Below are 18,962 nucleotides of genomic sequence, written 5' to 3' on the forward strand. Positions count from 1 at the left end.
ATGTGCACAGACCAGTTCGGAGGTCCTTTTCTGGCCTATTGAACTGGTTCGGCGGTCTGGATGGTTCAGCGGCGGCAGGATTACTTTTAAAGGACTGGGAGGATGCTCTTACCCTCCCAGCCACACTTCCCCCACCAGCTCTGTCTCCAAAATCATGGGCGCAGGGCAGCAAAGAGATATGCTGCAGCCTTAAACGTAACCCACCCCCCTCCGCCGAACCGTCAGTCGGATGGTTCGTGCACATCCACATACCATAGCGAAGTATCACTCTACCAGCTGGTGGCGGTTAGGAGAAGACAACCAAATCCAGTCTGGCCTGTTTTTGTATCTTGAAGAACTTGAAAAACAATTTCATGCATCTGATGAAGAGGACTGGAGTTCACAAAGTCTTTTGCTGAAATACATTTGCTAGTCGGCCAGCTGAGCAAAGAGGCATCTGTTAAAGTGGTGGATCTCTACAGCCAGGGAAAGACCAACTCTGCTTCTAGTGTCTCTCGCTGCTGCTGGCTCCCCTCCCTTGCATTTCTTTTTAGACTGTGAGCTCTTTGGGGGCAGGGGGACCATCTTAAACTTTTTCTATATAGAGCACATTGAGAACTTTTTTGTTGTTGAAAAGCAATATATAGTCTTAATAAAATAAATAATCATCATCTTTTAATGTGCTACAAGGGGATTGTTTCAACTAAAGTTAATTACATGCTGCAAATGAAGGCTTCCATCATGCCCAGAAAGAAGTCCTTCCCGTCTTCCTCTCGTCTGCCCCCCGCACCACCCCACCTTTTTTTTTTTTTTGCTTAACATCCAGGCTGAAAAAAAGATTCTGAGGACCAACACTTTGTGATTTGTCTGTGTGTGTGCACATGCGTGGTTTGGCCCTTGTGTTTATATAATTTTAATAATAATTAATTGGCTTTAAATGATTTTTAAAAGGGAGTTTTATGTTAATTTTAACCATTTTTATTATTTTATTTTGATTTCCAAGTGTCATATTATTTTGATATTGTTGTGCTAACCACCCTGAGCCATTCTGGGATAGGCAGCATAGAAGTGAAATAAATATATAAAAAATAAATAACTACACATATTGCTTATGTCATCTCTGCATGGCAGACAGCAATTCAACAGTGTGAAGCATGGCTACCTCTCTATGCCAGGGGAAAACACGACCTGTTGAGTTTTTGCACATGGTCTGATGCAGCCGCATAGCAGGAAGACGGGAAGAAGTGGTGACCCTGCTTTCCCCACGCTTGGACAGCCTTGTATCCTTATTAGCGTCTATTATCCCTACTGTTTTGGCCCGAACAACAAAACCATAGACGAGCCTCCGCCTGACCAAGACTAGGGAAGACCTCCCGCATCTCTATGGCGGCGAGTCGGCGACGAGCGGGAGAAAGACAGAGGGGCTCACGGTCGCCGCTCTTGCCTGCTCGGGTTACCATAGAGCTCTACCGACAACATCGGCCTTTTCCTCTTCAAGCCCCGCCCACTCCGTTTACTCCGCCCATCCAGGCGCCGGGAAGCTTCTGGGCGCGCGCGCTGCATCCTGGGAAGGGACCGTTAGCCATAGGGGCGCCGCCAAGATGATGGTGAGTGAATGGATAAGGCGAGGGAGGGGATGGGGCTTATCCGCGGCCATCCGCCACGGCGGCGGCCCTGTTGCTCTTGTAGCTGGACGGGTCTCTTCCTGAACGGGTCTCCCTGCGGGGATAGAGCGATATTGGCGAGGGGCTCGGCGGGAGCTCAGTGGCGGGGAAGGAAGTGTGGAGGCCTCCTCCCCGCTCCCCGGTCAGACATAGGCGGGCGGGCGTTCCTGAACAAACTGGGGAGAGGCACGCGGCGAGAACTTGTGCCGCTACCAATACCGTATTTTACGGACTATAAGACGCTACGGACTACAAGACGCACCTTAATTTTAATCCAGTTTTTCAGAGTTTTAACATATTAAACTGTTAAAACATATAAGACGCTCCTGAATTTTGGCGGATATTTTTTGAGGAAAAAAGTGAGTCTTATAGTCCATAAAATACAGTACCCACAAGCAGTTGGGGCGCCTGCTCAGCTGTGCGGTGCATGCTGGGGGCTGTAGTCTTTCCACAAGGGGGGTGCTTCCTGCCTTGCCTTGGGCAGCTCCTGGCCAGTGAGGAGCTCTTCTGCTCCCAGCTTCAGCCCCTGGTAGCATCTCCGGGCAGGCCTGGGAAGGATTCCTGGAACCTTGGAGGGCTGCTGCCAGTCATTGTCGGTAGCACTAAGTTGGATGGATGAGGGTCTGAGTGGGCTTAAGGCAGCTTTTGGGGATGGGGCCATAGCTCCGTGGTGTAGTCTCTGCTTAGTATGCCGAAGGCCCCAAGTCCAGCCCCTGGCATCTCCAGGAAGTCTCCTGTTTGAAACGCTGCCGGTCAGTGTAGGCAGTACCAAGCTTGATGGACCAAGGGTCTGACTCTGCAAGGCAGCTTCCTGTGTTTAGCCTGGGTGATCCTGGCCACGTTTGGTCAGAAGCAAGCCCTACTGTATTTAGTTGTGAGCACTCACAGGCTTTCTCGGGGTAAACGGGCATCCTGTCATTGACTGAGCAGTTTGAATTCTAGTGACTGGGCAGCTCTGCTTGCAGCTGATGGGACTGAATGCTAAGCAGTAAAATGGCAAAGCCGTTAAGTATTGCCCCTGCCTTTCTGTTTTATGCTTTCTTGTGTCTTTGTGTTGTGCCTGTATAAAGGGAATGGCATTAACCCCTCATTAATTTCCCAATTTAAGCTTGTTAAAGAACAGTTTGTAACATTTGCAGACAGTGGTCATAGCCTTTCCTAAACCAAACAGGCCCAGCTCTTGCGTTAATGAACAGTAGATGCTGTGCTTTGTAGGGCAAAGAACATTCATGGTTGTGCTTTATAGTGTACTGCTTTTGAAACCAGTGTTCCTTCTAACAGGGATTCCCAGACGATCTCCAAGCGAAAGCCATTGCAGCTGGGGATTCTGGGAGTTGTAGTCAACAACATCTGGAAATCCCTGTTAGAGGGAACACTAGATCAAACTGTTGGCCATTTGGGCCTTGGATTGGAAGAGCTTGGTCTGACATTTCTCTTTCCTTGCAGCCCACACCTGTTATCCTGCTGAAGGAAGGCACAGACACCTCTCAGGGGACCCCACAGCTGGTCAGTAACATCAATGCCTGCCAAGTCATTGCAGAAGCTGTCCGCACCACACTTGGGCCCCGGGGCATGGATAAGCTCATCGTTGATGACCGAGGTAATCAGGCCCTGCCTTTCTGAGGCTGGCTGTCAAGCAGCTGCTGTGTGGAAGTGGCACGTTCTCTTAAGGCAGGGGTTCGCCAACTTGGCTCTCCAGATACTGCTGGACTGCAGCTCCCATCATCCCCAGTCACAGTGGCTCCTTGCTCCTTACTATAACTCATTGGCCTTTGTGGCTGGAGATGATGGGAGCTGTAGTCCTGCAGTATCTGGAGACCTAAGTTGGAGGACTCCTGTCTCAAGCCATTTTGATCGGGGAGTGGCATAGCCTGCACATTTGTGGAGGTTGGATCTTGCCCTTCAGGTTCAAGCAAAGGAATGGCGGGTGGTGTTCTGGATTACCTTCAGGTGAATGCTGGGTGACGATCTATTTTGAGCTTGCTTTATGTGGGAGGATCGTAGTAAGGACGGAGCCAGGATTGGGAGCCCTGGTTTTCCGTGGGCTTTGACGACTGGTCTCCCCTGCCAGAGTTTTGGAAGCTCTTTTTCTTAAAGTTAAGACTCTGGTGGAATTAAACTTTGTAAACCAATTCATGAGGTGTTTGTTGGGTTGCTTTATATAGGGATGCTGGCGGAAGAGAGGGTCTGGGCTTGGTATTGCTGCTGCCATTTTGAGTCCTTTTTATTCCTTTGCTGCTATTTAGTCCAAATTTATACTTGTGTTTCTGGTTGCTACTGAGCCATAAAACTCTCAAATCTTCAAACTCTTGAAGAACCGTCAGTGTAGGTTATAGATGCACAATCCTGGGCAGCCTATGTGAGCTGTGTTAGGAGTGCAGGATTCTTGGTGTTGCTCCTCAACTGCTGCATTTCCTTCCTTGTAGTATGCCAAAGGCTGAGTCCCCAAATCCTCCAGAACAGTGATTCTCAAACTTGGGTCCTCAGGTGTAATTGGACTTCAACTCCCATAATCCCCAACCAAAGGCCACTGAGGCTGGGGATTATGGGAGTTGAAGTCCAATAACACCTGAGGACCCAAGTTTGAGAATCCCTGCTCCAGAAGAACCTCTAACCCCCTTCTTATTTGATCTAGTTCCCTGTGATTGTGTGCTAAGCTGGATAGAGGGGGGCTTTCTGAGGCTTAGCATAGATTCATGTAGATCTACCACCTTCCTGGCTTGGGTGGAGGCTTTTAATAAATGTTCTCACTTATACCTTTCCATCTGGTATACCCGAGCTTGGAGATTGGGGGTGGGGTTGACGGAAGGGGTAGGTGGTGCTTGTGCCTCCCAATCCTCCTAAGCACACTGGACCTGAGGTGCTCAGAGCTCTTCTGGAGCTCTGTGTGAGATTGCAAACCAAGCCTGCCCTTTCTCTTGGGAGCTGGCAGAGTTGGCTGATGAGCACACTTTTTGTCTGGCTACCATGTCCAGTCAAAAATGCGTAGGAAGCAGAATGCGGGGCCATGTGGTCTGATCCCAGAAGGCTTTTCTGTTCTCTAACTTTTGGCTGAATCCTGATTGGCTTGTTCCAGTGTTGTGAATGCATGTAACTGCAGGCCTTGTTCCTAAATTTTGCCCTTGTTAATCTTTGCAGGTAAAGCAACAATTTCTAATGATGGCGCCACCATCCTGAAGCTTCTTGATGTGGTACATCCTGCTGCAAAGACACTAGTGGACATTGCTAAATCCCAGGATGCAGAGGTGAGCAGGGGAAGTGTGCCAGTTCTCAAACAAGTGGGGTAAAAGGCTGATGGGTAGTGCCCAGAGCTCTGGTTCACACTTCTGTCTTTCAAGTTTTGTGTGGCCCATAACTCAAAAGTTCTTCTGTGTGAGAGTAGCAGGGTACCAGTGGGCTGCCCCAAGCCGGAGTTGGGGCGGGGGGAGAGACTCTCCCATGCCCATCGGCTCGACAGTTATGCTACACAACTGGCAGAAGACATCAGTCTCAGTGGGCAAGATTCTGAGAAGTTCAGTAATTGTTTGGCTGGAGGCAACAGCTTCGTGGACATCAACCTATGACAGAGTTGGCTGGAACCAAGAAGGTGTTGCTATTATTGGAGGAGATAGGTTCTCTGTTGGTCTGCAGAATGTCTCTGCAGGCAAATCTTGAGCCTGGTGATAATCCAGATGTCTTCTCCTGGCAAAGAATTTGCAGGATCTTCTGATGTTTCATTTACTCTGCCTGTAGCATCAGTTGAAAGGTTAGGATGTGAGCGAGAGCAGGAAGAGGCAGTTGGGGCTGGGAGCAGATGACTGTTTGGGGTGAAATTGGGAAGCAGAAGTAGGCAAGGGATGAAATCCTGGCTGTTTAGTGAGTCTCCTAGAAAATCTCTGTGTCTAACTCCTTCTCAATGCTTCAGGTTGGTGATGGCACAACTTCTGTTACTCTCCTGGCTGCTGAATTCTTAAAGCAAGTGAAGCCATATGTGGAAGAAGGCCTGCACCCCCAGATCATCATCCGTGCTTTCCGTACTGCAACCCAGCTGGTAAGGGTACCCAGCACTCCTTGTGAACCGACGTGCTGCTTTAGCTAGAAGCTCATCATGTGTCTGATGTGTTGGGGAACGAAAGAATAAGGCAGAAGAACTTGGAATGGGTTCTGGTCTCAAGCCTGGGTTGGGGAACTAAAATGTGATCTGTCTGAAATATATCTTATTATAATTTTATACTGCCCTATATAAAATCTCAGGGCGGTTTACAACTTAACAAATATCATGTAAGCAGCTACTTAAATTTATTAACTATAACATAAGTTGCTACTTTGATCAGAGTCTACTAGCCACTGGGATTGCTTTCTAAAGTATAGTCTTCTTTTATAAGAGTGGCTGTGGAACTGTAGGATGTATTTCAAGCCTGCATTTCTGGCTTGCACCTTCTTTAGTGATCTTGTCTACATGGGGCTTGGAGTAGAATGAATACTCTAGAGAGTGTTGTTCAGCTTCTGCTCTCTGCCCCTCTTCCATGCTCAGCAGTGGCTGTAATACTGCTTCATGACGGCAGGAATGGAAGCAGTGCAGATACTGAGGAATATAGGAAGCTGCCGTCTAGCAAGTCAGACCATTGGCCCATCTAGCTCAGTATTGTCTACGTAGACTGATAGCAGCTTCTTTAAGATTGCATGCAGGAGTCTCTCTCAGCCCTATCTGGACATGCTGCCAGGGAGGGAACTTGGAACCTTCTGCATGCAAGCAAGCAGACGCTCTTCCCAGAGTGGCCCCATTCCCTATGGGGGCATATCTCCCAGTTCTCACACATGTAGTCTCCCATTCAAATGCAGATCTGGCTAGACTCTGCTTAGCAAAGGGGACAATTCATGTTTGCTACTACAAGGCCGCCATGCTCATAGCTCCTGTTGATTTCTGTGGGGCTGACCCAAGAGAACTTCCCACTCGGTTGTGCCCATGGTGAGGATTTCAGATTGGAACAATGGCCGAAACAGCATGGTCTTGGCAGTGGGGGGGAGTGCCCTGACTAAAGCCACATCTCTTCAGCCAAGCCTCTTAGCTGTCTGGTAGTTCTTATGGGTATTTTAATTTGATTTTTCATATGTTCTGATTGTTAAATTTCTTTGCTTTTGTTGCTGTAAACTGCCTAGAGGTAGTGGGCAATATACAAATATGTTAAATAAATATGCTAATTCTGGTTCTTGCCTTGTGTTGACAGGCTGTAAGTAAGATCAAGAAAATTGCAGTGACAGTCAAGAAGACGGACCACGAGTAAGTTCCCATTCTCTTCTGGATCTTGATTAGAAGGGATAAATCTGCTGCTCCCTGCCCATGTGACTGAGTTGTGTCTTTATTTATATTGACCTAATGCAAGTCTGTGTTTAAATGGACTTGCTGCCTGCAGAATGGAGGGCACACCTCTTGTTGGATCTAGTACCCCCATCCAATCAGGGATTGGTTTGCTTGCGTGTTGTCCAGAAAGGGTCACCCAGGTGAGCTGGCTCTCTCCAAAGACTTCAGATCTGACCCCAGCATGCATTATTTCTTTCTAGCTGATAGGGAGGGTTTGGCTTGTATCTGATGCCCATTGGAAGGAGGCCATGCAGAACTCCTTGAGGTGTGGTGCTGCTCTTACAGGGCAAGCAGGCTGGTGTCTTTCTCCTGCCTCTCTGAGCCACAGGAGGACAGCTGACAGGAATCCTGCTGCTCTGCTTCCATCTCTTGACAGCTTTTCAAGAAGCACAGGGCTGCCACCATTACTATGCAGAAGGTCTGCTCCACTGCAGCCTGGCCTTTGTTCTTCAAGCTGTCAAATTGACAGTCTCGTTGCTACTCTTCATGAAAGGCTTCAGTGAGCCTCCTGTCTCATGGCCCTACTTGGACATGAGCCCTTCAGGCAAATGCTAGTTAATTGCACTTGCGTTAATGTGCATGGGTTAGGAGCCTTTCTTACACAGTGAGTGCCTTTCTGTTATGGGGATGCTGATTTCTGAGCACTCCATCCATATGTTGTTCCTAGGGAAACATTACTTTCCCCAGAAATCATGTCCTTATGTGTGGAATGTGATGGTGTTCATAGCAAGAAATCTGAGGTCCTCGGAACTGTTTCCAGTCATTCCATTTTCACAGCAGCATACCAGATCCATGTGCGTGAGTTAATGAAAAGTAACTGCTGCCTTAGGTGCCTAGCAAAGTATGCTGATCCTGGAGGTGTAAGCACCGCAAGTTTCGAAAGGTGTGGGGGCAGGATGCAGAAAAGCTGAGCTTCCAAACTCAAGTCATGAGCACAGCTGTGTGGTTCTTCGTCTGTCTGCTGATGCTTTTTTAGCTCAGGGTTTGGTTATGCTCCCAGAGTGCTTTGAGAGCAAACAAAATATGTGTATTGATCCCAGTTAAATATTTTTAAAACTTTGTTTTTATTGGAAGAACAAAAGGGATACTTTTCATCGCCAATGGTTTTGATACCTATGCAAGTTACTGTAAAACAATGAAGCTAAACTAATTTATTGTTAGAGCTTTTAATGGTGTGCTAGTTAAGGCTTCTATAAAAGCAAATGATTTACTGACCATTTCTCTTTGACTTTAACCCTGGAACTCCCGGGTCTGCCTACAGTTACAAAACTGGTACTCCTTGGTTCCTGCTGTAAGCAGTCAGTTGACTAGTATGCCAGCCTTAGTCCATCCTGTCTTCCTCCATAGGGAGCTGAGAAGCCTACTAGAGAAATGCGCATCCACAGCCCTGAGCTCCAAGTTGATCTCCCAGCATAAGGACTTCTTTGCCAGGATGGTGGTAGATGCTGTCATGATGCTGGATGAGCTGCTACAGATCAAAATGATTGGGATCAAGAAGGTGCAGGGAGGAGGCCTGGAAGTAAGCTGATAGACTCTGATTTATTTCTGTTTGGAGAAACACACACACACACACACACACACACACACACACACACACACACACACGCCGGGCTAAGAGAGGGGATGGAAGGCAGGCATCTAGGTTTAGACTGAACTAGATTGGAGCCCTGAGCAAGGGTGCCTAGCTATAAAAATGGAAAGGAAAGAGAACTAGATGGTGGAATCCTTTTGTGCACTGAGGATGCAATCTTTTGCACCTTCTAAACTCTGTTGGACTGACTTTTGATGCATGGGATTAGGTTGTTAAAATTCTAGGAAACTTACCAGAGGGTGTTGTCTCTGGCTTTTTGACAAGTGTTGTCCTGGAAAAAATGTCACAGCATGTCTACCAGTCCTATCTTGGACGCAGGCACATGCACGCACACCCAGATGTACCTTGAATGCAGCTGAAGCTAAGTACCTTGAACTGACTCTGACCACTCTAGTTCTGGGAACCATCTGTAGTTAAAGAAATAACCAAGGCTAGCTAAGTAGTGCCATAGATTGTGGTCTGAGAGCTGGACTCCTCCGATGGGTTAGAACTGCCGTTTCTGGCAACATCCAGCTGAAATAACTGTTTTTCCCCAGGAATCCCAGCTGGTGGCAGGAGTTGCCTTCAAGAAAACCTTCTCTTACGCTGGCTTTGAGATGCAGCCTAAGCAGTACGAGTCGCCCAAGATAGCCTTGCTCAACATCGAGCTGGAGCTCAAGGCCGAGAAGGACAACGCCGAAATTAGAGTCAACTCTGTGGAGGTGAGGGCTTGATCAAGAGTGGGAGCTGTGGAAATAAAATGCTGTGAGCCTCTAGTCCCAAAGGGTTCGTGGTGTAAGTGCTTGACGCAAGTAACGGGTACTGCACAGTGCTTCATCCAGGTGACAGTAGACACTCTCATCATCCCTTGCTCAGTTGGGCACCTGGGTGCCATGGAAGGCTGCAGGACAGCTGCTCTGCTTCCAGTTCTTGAGTGCTGAAGGTCATCCAGGGGTGGTTTGCTCCTCCCACTAGCTTTGGAGGTAGGGCTATGCAAATGACCTCATGCATAGTTCCCTTCAGTGGAGGAGCTTCTCCCCAGCTGCAGTTCTGGTTGTGCTTGTCCCAAAGCCATGGGGCTTTCACACCGCTCCAGCTCTGTGAACCTTTTTGTGGTGCTAGTGGCTGGCTTCAACCCTTGCTTTCCTGATGAGGATAGCAACAGCTGCATGTCTGCTGTGCACCTCATGGAGGAGAGTCAGGGCAGTCCACGGGGAGGGCTGAGCTCATGGACCTGTTCCTGACAATGGGGTGTAGGCATCTTAGGAGCCTTCATTGTCACCTGCATATCCCTTCAGTATTGAGGGCCATGGGCAGAGCAGAAGGCTGCAGGATTGCTGCTACTCGTGGACTGCCTCTTCCCCACCATCTGTTCAGTTGAGGCAGAACTGTTAGGTGGGCAAGAGTGATGGAGAACAGGATAGTCTGCATACCCAGTCCCGGGTAATTGGCTTGGCCTTTCTGACGGGGAGGAGTGTGTGTTCTAAAGCCGCTTGCTTTGACCTGGGCACTGGCACTGCACACTAAACTGGCTGCTGGGTGCAGATGTCTGGATTGGAGGCAGTCCGGGGGGGCGGCTCCAGGAAAGCGAGAGGTGCTCTTCTGTGTAAACTCTGAATCTTCTGCCAAGGGAGCTGTACTGAGACGTCTTGCCCAAATCTCCCTCTGCAGGATTACCAAGCCATTGTGGATGCCGAGTGGAACATCTTGTATGACAAGCTGGATAAGATCCACAAGTCGGGGGCCAAAGTTGTGCTCTCCAAGCTTCCCATTGGCGATGTGGCTACTCAGTACTTTGCCGACAGGGACATGTTCTGTGCCGGCCGAGTCCCCGAAGAGGACCTCAAAAGGACCATGATGGTAAGGGTCTCTGCTCACCTTGACTGGTGGTGTCTGGGTGGGTCTGCCTGTACAAGAAAGAAATGTGATGCAGCAGTGGCACCAGGGAAACATACATATGTGTGTGTGTGTGTGTGTGTGTGTGTGAGTGATATTATATGGGGCAGGTGGTATGGGAGGGGCGAAATGTGTTTCAGGTGGGGGGTGGGGCTAACTTGTCAAACACCTAAAATTTCTGAAAGAAAAGTAAATGTATTTCATGTTAATGCTCCCATTCTAAACATGGACAGTAGTGAGTCTGTGGGGAATAGCTCTCTATGTATTGTGATGCTCTCTGAGTATGTAAAAAGTGTCTTTCCTTCAAGTTACACCAGGGGTCCAGCAGTGGGAGGGGGGGTGTTGTCTCCCTCTCGCCCTCCTCCCGAATGCTGCCTCTGTTAGGGTGGTGTTATCAGAACCAGTGATGCAGTTCGGGAGCAAGAGATGCGAATGGGTCCCAGGCTCCCTGGTGGGTGTGGCTTTTCCGTGTGCAGTGCAGCTGCTCTGGCAGGAAGTGTCTGCCTGCGTCTTGCCATTAGTACTGCGCTGAATGCTCTCCACTATTTTCAAGGCAAGCACATTGAACTTGATGCTTGTGGGTGTGCCCACCCCTTTGTGGCTTGTTTGCAGCTAGTATTTTACCTGTTATTGCTCAGGTTTTTTGTTTACTTTGGTTCATTCTTCCCTGTAGGATCTGAGCACACTGGAAATTGTGCACTGGGTGTGATAAAGTTGCAAAGCTCTGTAGCCAGCCAGCTCTAGCTGTAGGTTGGCTTCTTAATGATGCCTGTCAGAGAGAGTGCTGATGGCTCACATAGGTGGCTTTTAGCCAGAGACCACTCTCAGAATGTTTCTCAGCCCTCTCACAATGGCTTTCCGCCCCCCCCTCCAGAAGGGGAAGAGGCCCTCTTGATTCTGATGAAGGCTTTGGCAGAATGCCCTCCACCTGCCCACCTCAGCTCTGACTTGACACACCTTGCAAGAGCAGCCCTACTGGATCAGGCCCCAGGCCCATCTAGTCCAGCATCCACCAGATGCCCACAGGCAAGAGCTGGGGGCATGCTCTTTCTCCTGCTGTTACTCCCCTGCAACTGGTATATAGAGGCATCTTGCTTCCGAGGCTGGAGGTGGCCTATAGCCACTGGACTAGGAGCCATTGATAGACCTGCCCTCTATGAATTTCTCGAAACCCCCTCTTAAAGCCATCCTTTTGGCGGAAAGTCCTGTACAGCTCTTATTTATCTCAGTGGATTCTTGCACTGGAGATGTTCCAGATGGAGTTTGTCCCTACTTCTGAAACATTTTTTTGAGGAAACACTTTATTTGTTGGAGATAAAAGCATGCTCTGGCTGAACCCATCTTGCAAGCTTGCAGTGGTGACAACTCTCTTCTCTTGACCAAAGGGAGAGGGGCTTTCATGGAGGGCAGCTTGGGTTTGGGGCCCCTGCCTGCGGTTTTACCTTGTGATGTGTCTGGGAAGTGATGTGACCTCCCCTTCTGCATTTAATTGGGCAAGGTGTAACTACGTCTCTTTTACCACACCTTACATTTAGGACAAATGGCTCTCGAAATGCGTCACTGGTTCCCTAGTACCGTGGAATGGGGAGAGCTGGTCTTGAGGCAGCAAACATGAATTGCCCCTTTGCTAAGCAGGGTCCACCCTGGTTTGCATTTGAATGGGAGACACATGTGTGAGCACTGCAAGATATTCCCTCGGGATGGAGCCACTCTGGGAAGAGCATCTGAGGTGCCAGGTTCCCTCCCTGGCAGCATCTCCAAGATAGGGCTGAGAGAGACTCCTGCCTGTAACCCTGGAGAAGCCGCTGCCAGATGGATCAATGGTCTGACTCCTTATATGGCAGCTTCCTCTGTTCCTAAGGTGGGGTAGTGGGTCAGTCTTTCTTCCCACCCTTCACCTGGGACTGGAGGCTTCTTTGCACACTGCTGAGAATGGCATGTGCTGTGTTTGCTCTCCTAGCAGAGGGTGTCCAGGGGCCTCTGCCGGTTGCTCTGGACTTATAAATAGCAAAATGAGACATTCCGCTTTGCTGTGTCTAACCATTGGAGGAAATTGCCATTGGTGCAAGATTAGTAGAATATTTGCAGTACGTAGTCTAGTTCTGCTTGACTACATAGTTGCAACCAAAACCCCACTCACTGGAAGTTAGGATAAATGTTGACCTGGCATAAGCAGAGCAGGAATTATAGCAAAAGGTCATTTCGTTTTTACATATCTTGAATACTTAAAAGAGGCAAGCCTAGCTGAGTGGGACTTGGTTTGGTTTATCAATGGTTATTGATCCGATACTGAACCTCTCTTGCATGCACTGTAGGCCTGTGGCGGGTCCATCCAGACGAGTGCAAATGCCCTGACGGATGATGTCCTTGGGCAGTGCGCACTCTTTGAGGAGGCGCAGATTGGAGGAGACAGGTAAGTGCCGCTGGGATGCTGGAGGACCGGCTTGCTCCAGGCTAGCAGATCATCTCCCTCTCCCTTAGCTAGTCTCTGAAATCACAGCTCCTCCTTAAAAACTCACAAATGTCTTGTGTGCCAGTTGGCCCAATTTGCCTTGTTGGGGCCAGCCTTGGGTTGGATGGAACAATGCGTGGTGTCCAGCAGCCAGGCCATGCATATTCTGAGCAGGTTTGAGCCTTGCACCTCTCGTCAGAAACCTGTTTACGTTTGTGAAAATTGCGTGTATTTTGGTTCTAACCACTATCCCTGGATGGCATGTCTAAAACTTCTAACCTGCAACTTCACTATAATTCTATCAACTGCAGCTCAGTCACTTTGCAGGAAGCAGCTAAGCACCATCCTGTGGGGTGGGGGCCTCAAAGGCGGTGGAGGGGCATTTAAAGGCGAGGGAGGGTGCACTTATCCCTCCTGCCACTCTTCCTCCGCTGGCGCTTGGTTTTTCAAAACTCCATGGGGCGGCAACATACCTCCCTAGTAAATGGGGCGGCAGGGAGGTACGCTGCTGCCCCCCCATGGACTTTTGAAAAAACGAGCACCAGCGGGGGAAGAGTGGCTTGAGGGATAAGTGCACCCCCGCCCTTAAAGCCGGTTCCATGCACACCCCTAGTGGTGATGTGTTTTTAGCCTGCTTTCTGCTTGGAAAGTAAGTACCCTTATGAGATCGCCTTGTGGTTTGTTTGTGTGTCTCCTGTGGCCCCCCCCATATGTTGCAATACCTGCACCAAATCTGGTACAGATGTGCCACATAGGGACTCCTAAACGGCGTGGTTTGTGATGACGTCCTTTACCCCAATCCAAGATGGTGGCTGCACAGAAAATAGTGCATTAGTTTGTACCTGAACTGCTTGTTTACTTGCTGTGCTTGAGTTTTTGGGATGATTTCCATGTAGAACTTTGTATCATGTAAATTTGTGACTTTAAGAGGAAATGGCTAAGTTCAAGGGTGCAGTTGTGTGCATTTCACTCAGTCTACAGCTTTTTTTGTCCAGGAGACTTTGGTGAAACAGCAGTGTGAGATAAATATGAGTTCAAAAATATGCAGATGCACATCTTTGCCTTCCTCACCAACATCCTCTCTCTGAAAGGTGTGTTACAGTGTTACCTACCTCACTTGCACAAAGGCCCACCTTCCCCTCTCTCTCTTTGGCAGGTATAACTTTTTCACTGGCTGCCCAAAGGCCAAGACGTGCACGATAATCCTGCGTGGCGGGGCAGAGCAGTTCATCGAAGAGACGGAGCGTTCCCTTCACGATGCCATCATGATTGTCAGGAGAGCCATCAAGGTGCGGGGCTGAGCTGCTGGGCATCTCCACGTGGGTTAGCTCACTGGCTGCCTCTGGCAACTTCAGCACGGCCCCTAGGCAAGGTCGCTTCTGTACACTGCAAGGGTGCTGTTCCCCTCTTTGCCAGAGCTGAGCCACCGGACTCGGGAAACCAAGAGCTCCCCATCCTCCTTCTCTTTAACTTTGTACGGTTCTTTGCTTCGCCCAGCTCTGCCAGCATGCTGCTGCTTATGCTTACGTGTATTTGACATGTTGACTGACTGAGTCACCATCCAAGCTTTGGAAGCATTCTGGGATTTTTTGATGAGATGGATTATGGGGACAGAAAAAGGAGGGCAGAGGAGGAGAGAGGAGCAGGAAAGAGGTGTGAGGTATTGAAGCCCAGCCCAGCCCTGCTCTGAAGCCTCCACTGGAAGCGGTTGCCAGGCTTCTAAGGGGACTCCCTCCCTCCACCATAAGGGCCGGGAACCCGTTTCTTTAAACAAAGGGAACAAAGGTTTGTGGAAGACCAATGTTGCTTTGTCCTACCCGATTCAGCTCTGTACATGGAATGTGTAGAGCCTAGCGGGGGGGGGGGGGGGAGCGGGAAGGAACAGCAGGGAAGCTAAAAGAAGCCTGTTTCGGATGAAAGGAGGGAGGCAACCTGTACAGGCTTGGAACCATCTGCTTCTCCCAGCAGGGCTTCAGTCTTGCTTGGTGAAGCAAACTGGGACGAAAGAGATGGCTGAGAAGCAAAGTTACACCGTGGTGGGAGGGCTGGATGCCAGGATCCTCGCAAAAGCAAACTGTTCCCGTTAGACTAGCGTGTGAAGCGATGATGGGCTGAAGCCTGGCTGGGTTTCAGACGTCTCGCTCCTTCTCTCAGGACAGAATCACTGTGTCGGTTAGTTACAGGATTCCTATTCATATACTACTTTTCCACCTCAACACAAATTCTTGAGCAGCTTCCATAGAAGAGGGAACAAAATAGAAGGGCTTATAATCTAAAGACGAACACAGGATAGATTCCAGCAATAGTGATTGGTGGATGCTTTGCTGGGGTTGGATAGGAACAGTTGCTCTCCCCCTGTTCAATACAAGAGAGCCAGTGTTGTCTTGAGCCAGGGCTGGGTGTGCTCTACCACATTTGCTCAGATGCTGGCCAGCATCTTGAGTCCCAAATGCTCCGAAGCAGTTTCCATTGGGAAGCTGAGCTCCTTGGAAAGCTACACTCTTTTTGTCATTGTTCAGCTGTGCTGGTGTTGGAGTGCTCTTGCCTCTCTTTGCTGGAGACAGGTTCTCTTCAGAAGAAAGCTTTAGGCGGGGTCTGCACTAAACTGTGTGTGATGCTTATGGCCTGGCCATAGGAAGTGAGCTGATAAACCTATGGCAACTTACTAGCTTTATGGCTTTCTCCCCAAGGAGGAGACTTGTCCCCTTAAGCTAAGCAGGGTCCGCTCTGGTTGCATACGAAATGGAGACTAGAAGTGTTTGCACTGCAAGATATTCCCATCAGGGGATGGAGCGGCTCTGGGAAGAGCAGAAGGTTCCAAGTTCCCTCCCTGGCAGCATCTCCAAGATAGGGCTGACAGAGATTCCTGCCTGCAACCTTGGAGGAGCCGCTGCCAGTCTGTGTAGACAGTACTGAGCTAGATGGACCAATGGTCTGACTCAGTATATGGCAGCTTCCTGTGTTCTTCTGTTCCTAAGTGCCTGTCCTCCCGTTCCCAATCCCTGCTTTAAAAACCCTCATTGTGCACAACCCCACATAGTGCATTATTGATTTCGACTCTGTCAGTTTGGCAGATTTTGTTCTTTGCATGGATTTCAGGATACTGTGGGTGTGGATTATGCAACAGCTGTGCCTCTCTCTTCCTTGCCAGCAAGCTGGTGGATAGTATTGGCTTGAGTGAAGTCGACAGACGCACAGTCACTCTCTCCAGAGCGCTGTCAGCCAGATCTGTGCTAAGCAAACAGCCACTGGCTTCCTCATGAATTGCGCCCACCAGATCTGCTTGCAAGAACAGTCTTTCAGGAGAGTGACCTTTTTCCTGGCTGTTTTTTCAGAATGACTCTGTTGTTGCTGGCGGGGGTGCAATAGAGATGGAGCTCTCCAAGTATCTCCGCGATTACTCCAGGACCATTCCAGGGAAGCAACAGTTGCTGATCGGGGCATACGCCAAAGCCTTGGAGATCATTCCACGCCAGCTCTGCGACAATGCTGGCTTCGATGCCACCAACATCCTCAACAAGCTTCGAGCCAAGCATGCACAGGTAAGCTCCCTTGGCAAGACTATGAGGATTTGGCGGTTCATCCTACAGGTCTCGCAGAACAGCAGCCTCTGTGTGCCTGATGCCAGCTGTGTGGCAGATGGGCTGCTTTGGCATCTTGGTTGGAACTCTGCTTCTAGCCTCTGATGTGACTGCTTCTCCTTCTAGTATGTGTTTTGGAGATCATCAGTTGTAACAAGTAGATCAGTCTCCTTGTATATATGCAGGTGTGTACATCTGCACACATACGAGTAGATCAGTCTTGGTAGCCACACCAAAGAAACACAACAGTGGAGACTGTGGCTATGTCTCCTTGCTTGGAACCCAGCAAACTGGCTTATGCAAAGTCTCAGCCAGGGTGGCAAGTCACAGTCTGATCCTGGTTTGCTGGCCACACCAAGCTGTGGTTTGCCCCAACTACCCTTGGAAGCTTCTGATCCCATCACTGTGTGCATGGAGGAAGGACTTGGATGAGATCCTTGCTCTGCTACAAAATGCAGTCATTGTTCTTGGACAGTTGCCGTCTTGGGATTCTGGCCAGAATCGGGTGGTCCCGCTCACAACAGTAAAAAGCCACACGGACCTTTCCAGGGTGATGATTCCATGTATGTGAGCTGCTGTCATCTGTCCATGAGTTAGTTTGGAATTTCACATTAGAGTTGACCTTGTGGTATTCCAACTGTTGAAATATGTTTTGAAATGCAAAGTTACTGTTACTGTCATTTGACTTGGAATCCTAGCTGGTCAGAGGCCACCCCTCACCCCCGCCCTTTACTTCACTTTACAAAAAAAAAAAATCTGTCCAATTGACCAAAGGCCATGAGAACTAAATGGAACCTCCATGTTCAGTATCCGTCTGTGCCCTTGCATACCCATTTGCTGGGCAGCAGAAGCAGGAAGTGCTTGCTGGCCACTGGAATAAAGGATGCTGGACTAGATCAAGAGCAGTAGCTGGAAAGGCGAGGTTGCCTCCCCCTGGCTTAACTACAGCTCCCATCTGCAGCCATGGTTCATTGTGGCTGGGGATGATGGGAGTTGTAGTTCAACAGCAGCTGGAGAGCCCTGGTTGCCTCCCGCTGAGATGAGTATTTAGCCTGATCCAGCAGGGTGTTCTTTGGGAGGTCTTCTCGCGTGACCCCGGTGCAAGGTGCACCTTGCAGTAAGTGCATTGTGTCTGCCTTCTCAGGGTGGGAAGTGGTACGGCGTGGATGTGAACAATGAAGACATCACTGACAACTTTGAGGCTTTCGTGTGGGAGCCGGCTGTTGTCCGCATCAATGCCCTGACGGCAGCGTCGGAGGCGGCTTGCCTCATCGTGTCTGTGGACGAGACCATCAAGAATCCCCGCTCCACAGTGGATGCCCCTCCTGCAGGCCGTGGCAGAGGGCGAGGCCGGCCACACAACCACTGAGGGCCGCACACTCTGCCAGCCGCACAGGATCCGGGGACCCCAAGCAGGAGATCAGGACACTGTTGCTCGGTACTCCTCACTTGAGTCTGTTCTACCGTCGGAGGACCGACCCCACTTTTGATGCTCACAGGGCCATTCTCTGCTACATCTGGGGGCGGGGAGGTGTGTGCCCAGGGGTGCTCCGTGTCCAGTGGGTGGATTTCTCTCTTGAGAGGGAAGGTCCTACATCCTTGAACACTCACGTCCAAGTCCCCGAGGTGGTGCCAAGCTTTCCTCTTGTGGTTTATTTTTGTCCTTCAACTCTGAAGCTTTGGGCCCCCCAGATATGTGTGATGCTGGCATTGTGCTGGAAAGTGTAGGTGGTTGGCTGTTGACTGTATTTATTGGTTATTCTGCTGCGGGTTTGAACCCAGGCATGAACAAAACAACATAAAAAGTGGGTTTCACATCCTTGGCTGTATTTTGTTTCTGGTTTGCTTTGTTCTTGAGAGTTGAGTATTCTTCTTTAGAGGGAAATGATAAAAAGCATTGGGATTTTGAAATGTGGCTGGGCCCCAAAATCGAGATTTTACTTTTGGTCTGGTTGTGGTTGGGGACTGCCAAAGGATGATTGGGACTTCAAAATCCTAAAGCATTTTTTAATGAAAATGCGTGAAGTGGCAGGAATTTGCAGCCATAGGGAGGAACAGGGCATGGGGTTGATAAAAGGGGCCTCATTCTGTCCACTGGTAAACCCCCTGCCCCCCCCCCCCCCCCGCAGAGCTAATGTTGAACCAGAGATGCCACACACTTCTTTTACAATCACAAGGACTACAGACTTATCCTCTTAAAATTAAATCACAGCAGGGGCTTCTGTATCTCGTAGGAACTTGCTGCCTTGTTCTGGACTTGAAGTCCCTTCCCCAGATCTTGAGTAGCTGTTCTCTATCCCCCCTGTGCCTTTTGTTTGCTTTAGAAGGCAAATTGTCTGTGCTAATTGTCAATTTGTATCTAATCAATTCCAGGCTCTTTCTTGAGTTCCTTACATGCCTGAGTTTGGCAGGTCATTAAAATTGGGTGCTCTGGCTAATGAAGCTCTATTTAGGCTGTGTTCTTGCAGCACATTAGCCG

The 18,962-nt window shown here is 49.4% G+C and overlaps 1 protein-coding gene across 2 annotated transcripts; it reads left to right on the plus strand.

Annotated features, from left to right (window-relative positions):
• Positions 1-1,431: 1,431 nt before the first annotated feature.
• Positions 1,432-18,312, plus strand: CCT7 (chaperonin containing TCP1 subunit 7). 2 transcript variants are annotated; one of them, XM_053254622.1, is made up of 12 exons: positions 1,432-1,586; positions 3,090-3,243; positions 4,782-4,888; positions 5,548-5,673; positions 6,851-6,903; positions 8,332-8,503; positions 9,112-9,276; positions 10,226-10,414; positions 12,766-12,863; positions 14,059-14,191; positions 16,238-16,444; positions 17,628-18,312. In XM_053254622.1, the coding sequence occupies exons 1-12, from the start codon at positions 1,581-1,583 to the stop codon at positions 17,850-17,852; spliced, it is 1,635 nt and encodes a 544-aa protein (XP_053110597.1). In that variant the 5' UTR covers positions 1,432-1,580; the 3' UTR covers positions 17,853-18,312. The 2 variants fall into 2 exon arrangements, with proteins under 2 accessions (XP_053110597.1, XP_053110598.1); XM_053254623.1 differs by lacking the exons at positions 1,432-1,586; positions 3,090-3,243; positions 4,782-4,888; positions 6,851-6,903 and having other exon boundaries at positions 5,612-5,673.
• The last annotated feature ends 650 nt before the right edge of the window (positions 18,313-18,962 follow it).

This window comes from Hemicordylus capensis, chromosome 5 (genome assembly GCF_027244095.1).
Source record: "Hemicordylus capensis ecotype Gifberg chromosome 5, rHemCap1.1.pri, whole genome shotgun sequence".
NCBI classification, from domain to species: domain Eukaryota; kingdom Metazoa; phylum Chordata; class Lepidosauria; order Squamata; family Cordylidae; genus Hemicordylus; species Hemicordylus capensis.

Coding starts and splice junctions, on each gene's coding strand:
- CCT7 (XM_053254622.1), top strand. Junction 9,277..10,225: donor TTAGAGTCAACTCTGTGGAG/GTGAGGGCTTGA, acceptor CTCCCTCTGCAG/GATTACCAAGCCATTGTGGA. Junction 10,415..12,765: donor ACCTCAAAAGGACCATGATG/GTAAGGGTCTCT, acceptor CATGCACTGTAG/GCCTGTGGCGGGTCCATCCA.